General features: G+C 44.8%; 1 protein-coding gene across 3 annotated transcripts in view; it reads left to right on the top strand.

Moving 5' to 3' along the window:
* Nucleotides 1-14,255, top strand: part of LOC118372903 (guanine nucleotide exchange factor VAV3-like) — a 257,830-nt gene that overhangs the window by 37,542 nt on the left and 206,033 nt on the right. For all 3 annotated transcript variants that reach the window (XM_052499406.1, XM_052499404.1, XM_052499407.1), the window contains exon 2: nucleotides 5,654-5,770. In XM_052499406.1, the coding sequence (XP_052355366.1) occupies nucleotides 5,654-5,770 (117 nt within the window). The remainder of the gene's footprint in view (nucleotides 1-5,653; nucleotides 5,771-14,255) is intronic.

The raw sequence follows: 14,255 nt of genomic DNA, 5'->3' as shown, positions 1-14,255 counted from the left end.
TCTGATTCAGAGGGGTTGGGTTAAATACGAAAGACCCAATTCCGTTGTAAAACTGACTAGGTATCCCCCTCTCTGAAGGGTGTAAAACTGACTAGGTATCCCCCTCTCTGAAGGGTGTACAACTGACTAGGTATCCCCCTCTCTGAAGGGTTTAAAACTGACTAGGTATCCCCCTCTCTGAAGGATGTAAAACTGACTAGGTATCCCCCTCTCTGAAGCGTGTAAAACTGACTAGGTATCCCCCTCTCTGAAGGGTGTAAAACTGACTAGGTATCCCCCTCTCTGAAGGGTTTAAAACTGACTAGGTATCCCCCTCTCTGAAGGGTGTAAAACTGACTAGGTATCCCCCTCTCTGAAGGATGTAAAACTGACTAGGTATCCCCCTCTCTGAAGCGTGTAAAACTGACTAGGTATCCCCCTCTCTGAAGGGTGTAAAACTGACTAGGTATCCCCCTCTTTGAAGGGTGTAAAACTGACTAGGTATCCCCCTCTCTGAAGGGTGTAAAACTGACTAGGTATCCCCCTCTCTGAAGGGTGTAAAACTGACTAGGTATCCCCCTCTCTGAAGGGTGTAAAACTGACTAGGTATCCCCCTCTCTGAAGGGTGTAAAACTGACTATGTATCCCCCTTTCTGAAGGGTGTAAAACTGACTAGGTATCCCCCTCTCTGAAGGGTGTAAAACTGACTAGGTATCCCCCTCTCTGAAGGGTGTAAAACTGACTAGGTATCCCCCTCTCTGAAGGGTGTAAAACTGACTAGGTATCCCCCTCTCTGAAGGATGTAAAACTGACTAGGTATCCCCCTCTCTGAAGGGTGTAAAACTGACTAGGTATCCCCCTCTCTGAAGGGTGTAAAACTGACTAGGTATCCCCCTCTTTGAAGGGTGTAAAACTGACTAGGTATCCCCCTCTCTGAAGGGTGTAAAACTGACTAGGTATCCCCCTCTCTGAAGGGTGTAAAACTGACTAGGTATCCCCCTCTCTGAAGGGTGTAAAACTGACTAGGTATCCCCATCTCTGAAGGGTGTAAAACTGACTAGGTATCCCCTCTCTGAAGGGTGTAAAACTGACTAGGTATCCCCCTCTCTGAAGGTAAAACTGTCCCCCTTTCTGAAGGGTGTAAAACTGACTAGGTATCCCCCTCTCTGAAGGGTGTAAAACTGACTAGGTATCCCCCTCTCTGAAGGGTGTAAAACTGACTAGGTATCCCCCTCTCTGAAGGGTGTAAAACTGACTAGGTATCCCCCTCTCTGAAGGGTGTAAAACTGACTAGGTATCCCCCTCTCTGAAGGGTGTAAAACTGACTAGGTATCCCCCTCTCTGAAGGATGTAAAACTGACTAGGTATCCCCCTCTCTGAAGGATGTAAAACTGACTAGGTATCCCCCTCTCTGAAGGGTGTAAAACTGACTAGGTATCCCCCTCTCTGAAGGGTGTAAAACTGACTAGGTATCCCCCTCTCTGAAGGGTGTAAAACTGACTATGTATCCCCCTCTCTGAAGGGTGTAAAACTGACTAGGTATCCCCCTCTCCGAAGGGTATAAAACTGACTAGGTATCCCCCTCTCACGGATGTAAAACTGACTAGGTATCCCCCTCTCTGAAGGGTGTAAAACTGACTAGGTATCCCCCTCTCTGAAGGGTGTAAAACTGACTAGGTATCCCCCTCTCTGAAGGTTGTAAAACTGACTAGGTATCCCCCTCTCTGAAGGGAATTAAAACTGACTCGGTATCCCCCTCTCTGAAGGGTTTCAAAAAAGAGCTGTTTAGAGCCTGTTTACTTGTTAAAGTCCTGCTGATTACAGAGTGTTTGTGAGGACTGATTTTTTAACAGCCTGTTGATGTCATTGTAACAGACTGTTGATGTCATTGTAACAGCCTGTTGATGTCATTGTAACAGCCTGTTGATGTCATTTTAACAGCCTGTTGATGTCATTGTAACAGCCTGTTGATGTCATTGTAACAGCCTGTTGAAGTCATTGTAACAGCCTGTTGGTGTCATTGTAACAGCCTGTTGATGTCATTGTAACAGCCTGTTGGTGTCATTGTAACAGCCTGTTGATGTCATTGTAACAGCCTGTTGATGTCATTGTAACAGCCTGTTGGTGTCATTGTAACAGCCTGTTGATGTCATTGTAACAGCCTGTTGGTGTCATTGTAACAGCCTGTTGATGTCATTGTAACAGCCTGTTGATGTCATTGTAACAGCCTGTTGATGTCATTGTAACAGCCTGTTGATGTCATTGTAACAGCCTGTTGATGTCATTGTAACAGCCTGTTGGTGTCATTGTAACAGCCTGTTGATGTCATTGTAACAGCCTGTTGATGTCATTGTAACAGCCTGTTGGTGTCATTGTAACAGCCTGTTGATGTCATTGTAACAGCCTGTTGGTGTCATTGTAACAGCCTGTTGATGTCATTGTAACAGCCTGTTGATGTCATTGTAACAGCCTGTTGATGTCATTGTAACAGCCTGTTGATGTCATTGTAACAGCCTGTTGATGTCATTGTAACAGCCTGTTGATGTCATTGTAACAGCCTGTTGATGTCATTGTAACAGCCTGTTGATGTCATTGTAACAGCCTGTTGATGTCATTGTAACAGCCTGTTGATGTCATTGTAACAGCCTGTTGTGATGAAGTCTTGTGTTGGAGAACATCTCCATCAGCATATACCTTAACAGGACACCACAGATTATAATGTTCCTACAGCAGCTGAAGGCTCTACTATGTCGATTGGTCGTTGAGGATATCCAATGTCGAGTGACTTAAATCCATAATTTGGCCATTATACTTGAAATATGAACACTTCATGATGTCAATTACCTTGCAATATTCAAAACCTGCAGAGAAAACAGCTTCTTGCGATCTACTTTCCTCAGACATTAATCGAATCAAATCAAATGTATTTATATAGCCCTTCGTACATCAGCTGATATCTCAAAGTGCTGTACAGAAACCCAGCCTAAAACCCCAAACAGCAAGCAATGCAGGTGTAGAAGCGCGGTGGCTAGGAAAAACTCCCTAGAAAGGCCAAAACCTAGGAAGAAACCTAGAGAGGAACCAGGCAACAAGGTGTGGCCAGTCCTCTTCTGGCTGTGCCGGGTGGAGATTATAACAGAACATGGCCAAGATGTTCAAATGTTCATAAATGACCAGCATGGTCAAATAATAATAATCACAGTAGTTGTCGAGGGTGCAACAGGTCAGCACCTCAGGAGTAAATGTCAGTTGGCTTTTCATAGCCGATCATTAAGAGTATCTCGACCACTCCTGCTGTCTCTAGAGAGTTGAAATCAGCAGGTCTGGGACAGGTAGCATGTCCAGTCAACAGGTCAAGGTTCCATAGCGGCAGGCAGAACAGTTGAAACTGGAGCAGCAGCACGACTGGGTGGACTGGGGACAGCAAGGAGTCATCATGCCAGGTAGTCCAGAGGCATGGTCCTGTGGCTCAGGTCCTCCGAGAGAGAGAAAGAAAGAGAGAAAGAGAGAATTAGAGAGAGCATACTTATATTCACACAGGACACCGGGTAAGACAGGAGAAGTACTCCAGATATAACAAACTGACCCTATCTCCCCGACACATAAACTACTGCAGCATAAATACTGGAGGCTGAGACATGAGGGGTCAGACGAGAATGTCTTGTTACTGATGAGGGAGCATTTCAGTTCAGACCTGGTTGGGAATATTTTAGTAACGACAGAGGTGTGCCATCAGCATCCTCCTATAAATCAGTCAATGAGGACAATATCCTCTCTTTCATCCAAGGTTTATCACAGAGTAACCACTGAGTAGCTAACCCACTGAGTAGCTATCCCACTGAGTAGCTAACCCACTGAGTAGCTAACCCACTGAGTAGTCAACCCACTGAGTAGTCAACCCACTGAGTAGCTAACCCACTGAGTAGCTAACCCACTGAGTAGTCAACCCACTGAGTAGCTAACCCACTGAGTAGTTAACCCACTGAGTAGCTAACCCACTGAGTAGCTAACCCACTGAGTAGCTAACCCACTGAGTAGCTAACCCACTGAGTAGCTAACCCACTGTGTGTCAACCATGTTTTATGTCAGACAATTATGTTTAAACGGGCCTCCTCGTTTGTATCTGTCCCAGACACGGCACTCTGATCAAAAAGGTTTAGATTATACTGAGTGTGGTGGACACTTCTCCCAGCTTTTCAAAATCCTAAGACGTAGATAGCGTCCGTCGTGATTCGTGTCAGCTTTTTTTAGTTTTTCGAAAAACATTTATTCAGCCAACTTTTCATGGCAGGGTTTGAGGCTGCTGACTCTGTTTATGTGTGGCTGTGAGATTGATGTGGGTTGGAAGAGACCCTGCCTGTCTATTGATCTTCATTAGGTTAATTACCCCACATGTGGGATGCGCACAAGGCAGAAAGGTTTTGATGGGAGTCTTTACTTATTTGATTATGTCAGGATTCTGTCAGGATGTCAGCCTGCAGTTTTGGACAGACAATAGCTCCGTCCATTTTCAAACTCAACAAAGAGTTTCTGGTCTTTGACTGTTTATACGTGACTGTGATTTTGGCATATACAACAATGGCAGTATGTGTATTGTCTAAGAGAATGAGAATGTTTTGAGTGGCAGCCAAGTTGAAGTGTAAACCAGATGTGAACCTCTTCTGGCTCTTGAACGTAGTTCAATGTAAACAGTTTGTGGCAAACGGTTCAGGACCAAACGGTTCAGGACCAAACGGTTCAGGACCAAACGGTTCATGACCAAACGGTTCAGGACCAAACGGTTCATGACCAAACGGTTCAGGACCAAACGGTTCATGACCAAACGGTTCAGGACCAAACGGTTCATGACCAAACGGTTCATGACCAAAGGGTTCAGGACCAAACGGTTCATGACCAAAGGGTTCATGACCAAACGGTTCATGACCAAACGGTTCAGGACCAAACGGTTCATGACCAAACGGTTCAGGACAAAACGGTTCATGACCAAACGGTTCAGGACCAAACGGTTCAGGACCAAAGGGTTCATGACCAAAGGGTTCAGGACCAAACGGTTCATGACCAAAGGGTTCATGACCAAAGGGTTCAGGACCAAACGGTTCAGGACCAAACGGTTCAGGACCAAACGGTTCAGGACCAAACGGTTCAGGTCCAGCGTTGAGAAGTAATAATAGTGAAATTTCAGTCTGAGGACTGTGGGATAGCTTCTAAAACATTGAATCAATGGGTATTTCTCAAATCAGCTTACATTTCTGTCAAGACTTGAACAAATACACATTTCTTATGAGCTTAAGCTATGCAATGACGCAAATCTGAATAAAATGTACAAATGTTACTTGGTGTGACTGTTGCTGTAGAGCCTGAATGGTCGTCACGTTATATTATCATTCAATTAACAGTAAAACATGAGCGGCTCAGTCACCTGTTTGCATCCTGTACAATGGATTAAAGTCAGCAATAAGACAAGTGAGCAATACAAGCAATAAGAAATCAACCTCTGCCTTTTATCGTCGAGCGTTCCAACTGCCTTTACCTCAAAATTCGTTATTTTTTTTCTTGGTAAGCCATTCTCATGAATTTTGTCATTGTTGTTGAGCAGCCCTCCTCTCCTTTGTTTGCTGAAGCGAAGGTCTCACCTGATACTCTAAAACATGGTCTCCTTTTATTCCGTTTGTAGTTCCTGTGCTTGAGGAACATCCGGACGTTCCTCGCTGCGTGCTGTGAGACATTTGGCATGAAGAAGACTGAACTCTTTGAGGCCTTCGACTTGTTTGATGTGCGGGACTTTGGAAAGGTAAGAAACAGGACTTCTACGCTGTTTCATCGTGTGTGTGAAGTGCCTTTGGAAAGTATTCAGACCACATTACTTTTTCCACATTTTGTTTAGGCTACAGCCTTACTCTAAAATCGATTAAATCGTTTTTTCCCCCCTCATCAATCTATACACAATACCCCATAATGACAAAACAAAAACAGTTTTTTTTTAGAAATTTTTCCTAATTCATGAATAAACAAAACATAAATAACTTATTACCATAAATATTCAGACCCGTTGCTATGAGACAGGAAATTGAGCTCCGGTGCATCCTGTTTCCATTGATCATCCTTGAGATGTTTCTACAACTTGATTGGAGCCTGAAAACGTTCCTAAAGCACTGTACATACCATACTCCCTTCACATATTTATCTTTGGGGGGAGGGGGTTCCATCTCTCACGCTGGAATCATCATGTTATCTGTTGCCCAAATGGGAAACACCTTGAGAATAATAGTGCACACTACTACAACAAGGTTATGTAAGGAGCTTAGTGTACTCTGTAGTGGACTGTTATAGGAGTATAATATACACCATCACCGACTGTATGAGAGAACCCACCACTGTTGGATCACTTGAAGAGAACGGTATTGAGCCGCTACAGTTGGCTGCTCTTCCTCTGTATGTGGACACCATTTACCGCAACACTGTATGGTGAAAGCAGTTATCTTGACACATAGGACAAGGCTTCAGTTTCCTCTCATTAAGACAAAAACACTACAACGGTTTAGTTGTTATGGGGTGAAAAGCCTTCCTTTGCCTTGGTTCTTTATTGTGGTAGGACTGTTTTTGTCATGTAGTTAGTATGTGGGGACAGTCCATGCTGTTAGCATGTGGGTACAGTCTATGTTGTTAGTATGTGGGGACAGTCCATGTTGTAAGTATGTGGGGACAGTCCATGTTGTTGTATGTGGGGACAGTCAAAGTATGTGGGGACAGTCCATGTTGTTAGCATGTGGGTACAGTCTATGTTGTTAGTATGTGGGGACAGTCCATGTTGTAAGTATGTGGGGACAGTCCATGTTGTAAGTATGTGGGGACAGTCCATGTTGTTGAAAGTATGTGGGGACAGTCCATGTTGAAAGTATGTGGGGACAGTCCATGTTGTGGGGACAGTATGTGGGGACAGTCCATGTTGTTAGTATGTGGGGACAGTCCATGTTGTAAGTATGTGGGGACAGTCCATGTTGTCCATGTTTAGTATGTGGGGACAGTCCATGTTGTTAGTATGTGGGGACAGTCCATGTTGTTTAGTATGTGGGGACAGTCCATGTTGTCCATGTTGTTAGTATGTGGGGACAGTCCATGTTGTTAGTATGTGGGGACAGTCCATGTTGAAAGTATGTGGGGACAGTCCATGTTGTTAGTATGTGGGGACAGTCCATGTTGTTAGTATGTGGGGACAGTCCATGTTGTTAGTATGTGGGGACAGTCCATGTATGGGGACAGTCCATGTTGTTAGTATGTGGGGACAGTCCATGTTGTAAGTATGTGGGGACAGTCCATGTTGTTAGTATGTGAGGATAGTCCATGTTGTTAGTATGTGGGGACAGTCCATGTTGTTAGTATGTGGAAACAGTCCATGTTGTAAGTATGTGGGGACAGTCCATGTTGTCCAAGTATGTGGGGACAGTCCATGTTGTTAGTCCATGTGGGGACAGTCCATGTTGTTAGTATGTGGGGACAGTCCATGTTGTTAGTATGTGGGGACAGTCCATGTTGTTAGTATGTGTGGGGGGACAGTCCATGTTGTTAGTATGTGGGGACAGTCCATGTTGTTGGGGACAGTCCATGTTGTTAGGGACAGTCCATGTTGTTAGTATGTGGGGACAGTCCATGTTGTTAGTATGTGGGGACAGTCCATGTTGTTAGTATGTGGGGACAGTCCATGTTGTTAGTATGTGGGGACAGTCCATGTTGTAAGTATGTGGGGACAGTCCATGTTGTTAGTATGTGGGGACAGTCCATGTTGTTAGTATGTGGGGACAGTCCATGTTGTTAGTATGTGGGGACAGTCCATGTTGTTAGTATGTGGGGACAGTCCATGTTGTTAGTATGTGGGGACAGTCCATGTTGTAAGTATGTGGGGACAGTCCATGTTGTTAGTATGTGGGGACAGTCCATGTTGTTAGTATGTGGGGACAGTCCATGTTGTTAGTATGTGGGGACAGTCCATGTTGTTGTTAGTCCATGTTGTAGGGGACAGTCCATGTTGTTAGTATGTGGGGACAGTCCATGTTGTTAGTATGTGGGGACAGTCCATGTTGTTGTATGTGGGGACAGTCCATGTTGTTAGTATGTGGGGACAGTCCCATGTTGACAGTCCATGTTGTTAGTATGTGGGGACAGTCCATGTTGTTAGTATGTGGGGACAGTCCATGTTGTTAGTATGTGGGGACAGTCCATGTTGTTAGTATGTGGGGACAGTCCATGTTGTTAGTATGTGGGGACAGTCCATGTTGTTAGTATGTGGGGACAGTCCATGTTGTTAGTATGTGGGGACAGTCCATGTTGTTAGTATGTGGGGACAGTCCATGTTGTTAGTATGTGGGGACAGTCCATGTTGTTAGTATGTGGGGACAGTTAGTATGTGGGGACAGTCCATGTTGTTAGTATGTGGGGACAGTCCATGTTGTTAGTATGTGGGGACAGTCCATGTTGTTAGTATGTGGGGACAGTCCATGTTGTTAGTATGTGGGGACAGTCCATGTTGTTAGTATGTGGGGACAGTCCATGTTGTTAGTATGTGGGGACAGTCCATAGTATGTGGGGACAGTCCATGTTGTTAGTATGTGGGGACAGTCCATGTTGTTAGTATGTGGGGACAGTCCATGTTGTTAGTATGTGGGGACAGTCCATGTTGTTAGTATGTGGGGACAGTCCATGTTGTTAGTATGTGGGGACAGTCCATGTTGTTAGTATGTGGGGACAGTCCATGTTGTAAGTATGTGGGGACAGTCCATGTTGTTAGTATGTGGGGACAGTCCATGTTGTAAGTATGTGGGGACAGTCCATGTTGTTAGTATGTGGGGACAGTCCATGTTGTTAGTATGTGGGGACAGTCCATGTTGTTAGTATGTGGGGACAGTCCATGTTGACAGTCCATGTTGTTAGTATGTGGGGACAGTCCATGTTGTTAGTATGTGGGGACAGTCCATGTTGTTAGTATGTGGGGACAGTCCATGTTGTTAGTATGTGGGGACAGTCCATGTTGTTAGTATGTGGGGACAGTCCATGTTGTTAGTATGTGGGGACAGTCCATGTTGTTAGTATGTGGGGACAGTCCATGTTGTTGGGGACAGTATGTGGGGACAGTCCATGTTGTTAGTATGTGGGGACAGTCCATGTTGTTAGTATGTGGGGACAGTCCATGTTGTTAGTATGTGGGGACAGTCCATGTTGTTAGTATGTGGGGACAGTCCATGTTGTTAGTATGTGGGGACAGTCCATGTTGTTAGTATGTGGGGACAGTCCATGTTGTTAGTATGTGGGGACAGTCCATGTTGTTAGTATGTGGGGACAGTCCATGTTGTTAGTATGTGGGGACAGTCCATGTTAGTATGTGGGGACAGTCCATGTTGTAAGTGGGGACAGTCCATGTTGTTAGTATGTGGGGACAGTCCATGTTGTTAGTATGTGGGGACAGTCCATGTTGTTAGTATGTGGGGACAGTCCATGTTGTTAGTATGTGGGGACAGTCCATGTTGTTAGTATTGGGGACAGTCCAGTATGTGGGGACAGTCCATGTTGTTAGTATGTGGGGACAGTCCATGTTGTTAGTATGTGGGGACAGTCCATGTTGTTAGTATGTGGGGACAGTCCATGTTGTTAGTATGTGGGGACAGTCCATGTTGTTAGTATGTGGGGACAGTCCATGTTGTTAGTATGTGTATGTGGGGACAGTCCATGTTGTTAGTATGTGGGGACAGTCCATGTTGTTAGTATGTGGGGACAGTCCATGTTGTTAGTATGTGGGGACAGTCCATGTTGTTAGTATGTGGGGACAGTCCATGTTGTTAGTATGTGGGGACAGTCCATGTTGTTAGTATGTGGGGACAGTCCATGTTGTTAGTATGTGGGGACAGTCCATGTTGTTAGTATGTGGGGACAGTCCATGTTGTTAGTATGTGGGGACAGTCCATGTTGTTAGTATGTGGGGACAGTCCATGTTGTTAGTATGTGGGGACAGTCCATGTTGTTAGTATGTGGGGACAGTCCATGTTGTTAGTATGTGGGGACAGTCCATGTTGTTAGTATGTGGGGACAGTCCATGTTGTTAGTATGTGGGGACAGTCCATGTTGTTAGTATGTGGGGACAGTCCATGTTGTTAGTATGTGGGGACAGTCCATGTTGTTAGTATGTGGGGACAGTCCATGTTGTTAGTATGTGGGGACAGTCCATGTTGTTAGTATGTGGGGACAGTCCATGTTGTTAGTATGTGGGGACAGTCCATGTTGTTAGTATGTGGGGACAGTCCATGTTGTAAGTATGTGGGGACAGTCCATGTTGTTAGTATGTGGGGACAGTCCATGTTGTTAGTATGTGGGGACAGTCCATGTTGTTAGTATGTGGGGACAGTCCATGTTGTTAGTATGTGGGGACAGTCCATGTTGTTAGTATGTGGGGACAGTCCATGTTGTTAGTATGTGGGGACAGTCCATGTTGTTAGTATGTGGGGACAGTCCATGTTGTTAGTATAGGGGGACAGTCCATGTTGGGGACAGTCCATTTGTTAGTATGTGGGGACAGTCCATGTTGTTAGTATGTGGGGACAGTCCATGTTGTTAGTATGTGGGGACAGTCCATGTTGTTGGGGACAGTCCATGTTGTTGTGGGGACAGTCCATGTTGTTAGTATGTGGGGACAGTCCATGTTGTTAGTATATGGGGACAGTCCATGTTGTTAGTATGTGGGGACAGTCCATGTTGTTAGTATGTGGGGACAGCGCTGGTTCTGCCGCTAGTTTAATAACGTCTATTTATACATCAGCAGGAAGGCAGGGAGCGTGGCCTCTGGGGTGGGAGGTGGCTGACAGACTGACAGGATGTTTGGCATTTTCTTCCTAGATGAGGATATGGGTCACACATTTTCATGCTTTTTGAGTGTGTGTGTGTGTGTGTGTGTGTGTGTGTGTGTGTGTGTGTGTGTGTGTGTGTGTGTGTGTGTGTGTGTGTGTGTGTGTGTGTGTGTGTGTGTGTGTGTGTGTGTGTGTGTGTGTGTGTGTGTGTGTGTGTGTGTGTGTGTGTGTGTGTGTGTGTGTGTGTGTGTGTGTGAGAGAGAGAGAGAGAGATGAAGAGACAGAGGGACGGACTTACTGACATAGTTTTTGCTTCTGCCTTTGCCTCCATGACTTTATAACGTCTGTCAGGCTCCAGGCAGAATAGTACGTGTTGCCTCTCTGATCAATATGAACCCGTAGCCTGAATACCCAGATGGTTCCTGTGTAGAAACTCTACTAACCTTTGACCTCAAGCTCCACCTGGCCTCAGAAGTCCTCAGAACTCCTAAGGCATCCAGGAAGTTAATTATGTGGATACTGCAGGTTACTTCCAGAGTAAAGGAAACATGTAAGTGAGGGATACAAAGTGTATTGAAAGCAAGTGCTTCCAACCAGGTGTGGTACCTGAGCTAAATTAGCAATGAACATCCCATCATGCTTCGGGTCATGTATAAATATACTGAGCAGGCATTATGTTGGCTACCATGGTTGTGCCCCCATAGGATGACACGGCCTCCATCCACAGGGCACGAGTGGTCACTGAATGGTTTGATGAGCATAAATATGATATAAACAGTATGCCATGGCCGTCTTAAGTCACCAGAACTCAACCCAATTGATTCTGGAGCGGCTCCTGAGATTGTGTTTTCTACCACCATCAACAAAACACCAACTAACTAACGAACTAACGAACTAATGAACTAACGAACTAACGAACTAACTAACTAATTCACTAACTAACGAACAAACTAACTAACTAACGAACTAACTCACTAACTCACTAACTAACAAACTAACAAACTAACTAACTAACTAACTAACTAACTAACTAACTAACTAACTAACGAACTAACAAACTAATTCACTAACTAGCTAAGTATGTGGATCAACTAAATGGACTTTAGTAAAACCCCAAAATGATATAACCATTAGAAAACAGCTATACTAACTCACCATTTGTTTTCGATATGGGATTAGTAAAATATCGGGGAAATTGGGCAGAATCCACATGGTTAAAGCCTTTAAGTGATTTCTCCTGGTATCGTGCTTGGTTGAGTTAAGTCATTTATAATTTAAACACTGTCTGGCTGCTGCCTGTCAAGAAGACACTATTTTCCTTCATACAAATCTCCAGAATATTCCAGCCACAAATCCTTGTGGAATATCTACAAATATAGCTCTTCATAATCCTTCTCACCGTTCATCACTGTTTGCAGTTGTTTAATATGTATGTTATTGTTATTTATTTTTTGATTCAAATGTTTATTGTTTTTATTTCACTCTGTGGTCACGGGCTGCTCCCTCTATGGTCACCCCACCCCACCCCACCCCACCCCCTCAACAGTCTTTACTCTGCCTCCACCCCACCCCCTCAACAGTCTTTACACTGCCTCCACCCCACCCCCTCAACAGTCTTTACACTGTCTCCACCCCACCCCCTCAACAGTCTTTACTCTGTCTCCACCCCACCCCTCAACAGTCTTTACTCTGTCTCCACCCCACCCTCTCAACAGTCTTTACTCTGCCTCCACCCCACCCCTTCAACAGTCTTTACTCTGCCTCCACCCCACCCCCTCAACAGTCTTTACTCTGCCTCCACCCCACCCCCTCAACAGTCTTTACTCTGTCTCCACCCCACCCCTCAACAGTCTTTACTCTGTCTCCACCCCACCCTCTCAACAGTCTTTACTCTGCCTCCACCCCACCCTCTCAACAGTCTTAACTCTGCCTCCACCCCACCCCATCAACAGTCTTAACTCTGTCTCCCCCCCCCCCTCTCAACAGTCTTTACTCTGTCTCCACCCCACCCCTCAACAGTCTTAACTCTGTCTCCACCCCACCCCCTCAACAGTCTTTACTCTGCCTCCACCCCACCCCCTCAACAGTCTTAACTCTGCCTCCACCCCACCCTCTCAACAGTCTTTACTCTGTCTCCACCCCACCCCCTCAACAGTCTTTACTCTGCCTCCACCCCACCCCCTCAACAGTCTTTACTCTGCCTCCACCCCACCCCCTCAACAGTCTTTACTCTGCCTCCACCCCACCCCCTCAACAGTCTTTACTCTGTCTCCACCCCACCCCCTCAACAGTCTTTACTCTGCCTCCACCCCACCCCCTCAACAGTCTTTACTCTGTCTCCACCCCACCCTCTCAACAGTCTCTACACTGCCTCCACCCCACCCCCTCAACAGTCTTTACTCTGGTGGTGTATATAGTACTACAGTTGTTGTGGTGTATATTGTATTACATTTGTTGTGGTGTATATAGTACTACAGTTGTTATAGTGTATATAGTACTACAGTTGGTGTGGTGTATATAGTACTACAGTTGTTATGGTGTATATAGTACTACAGTTGGTGTGGTGTATATAGTACTACAGTTGTTATAGTGTATATAGTACTACAGTTGTTGTGGTGTGGGTGTATATAGTACTACAGTTGTTATGGTGTATATAGTACTACAGTTGTTGTGGTGTAGGTGTATATAGTACTACAGTTGTTGTGGTGTATATAGTACTACAGTTGTTGTGGTGTATATAGTACTACAGTTGTTGTGGTGTATATAGTACTACAGTTGTTGTGGTGTATATAGTACTACAGTTGTTGTGGTGTGGGTGTATATAGTACTACAGTTGTTGTGGTGTGGGTGTATATAGTACAACAGTTGTTGTGGTGTATATAGTACTACAGTTGTTATAGTGTATATAGTACTACAGTTGTTGTGGTGTGGGTGTATATAGTACTACAGTTGTTATAGTGTATATATTACTACAGTTGTTGGGGTGTGGGTGTATATAGTACTACTAGTACTACAGTTGTTGTGGTGTGTGTGTATATAGTACTACAGTTGTTGTGGTGTGGGTGTATATAGTACTACAGTTGTTGTGGTGTGGGTGTATATAGTACAACAGTTGTTGTGGTGTGGGTGTATATAGTACTACAGTTGTTGTGGTGTGTGTGTATATAGTACTACAGTTGTTGTGGTGTGGGTGTATATAGTACTACTGTTGTTGTGGTGTGGGTGTATATAGTACTACAGTTGTTGTGGTGTGGATGTATATAGTACTACAGTTGTTGTGGTGTGGGTGTATATAGTACTACAGTTGGTGTGGGTGTATATAGTACTACAGTTGTTGTCGTGTGGGTGTATATAGTAGTACAGTTGTTGTGGTGTGGGTGTATATAGTACTACAGTTGTTGTGGTGTGTGTGTATATAGTACTACAGTTGTTGTGGTGTGTGTGTAT

Source organism: Oncorhynchus keta, chromosome 4 (assembly GCF_023373465.1).
Source record: "Oncorhynchus keta strain PuntledgeMale-10-30-2019 chromosome 4, Oket_V2, whole genome shotgun sequence".
Lineage (NCBI taxonomy): Eukaryota > Metazoa > Chordata > Actinopteri > Salmoniformes > Salmonidae > Oncorhynchus > Oncorhynchus keta.
Note: the sequence above shows the minus strand (reverse complement) of the source record. Positions and strands in the feature narration are given on the sequence as shown.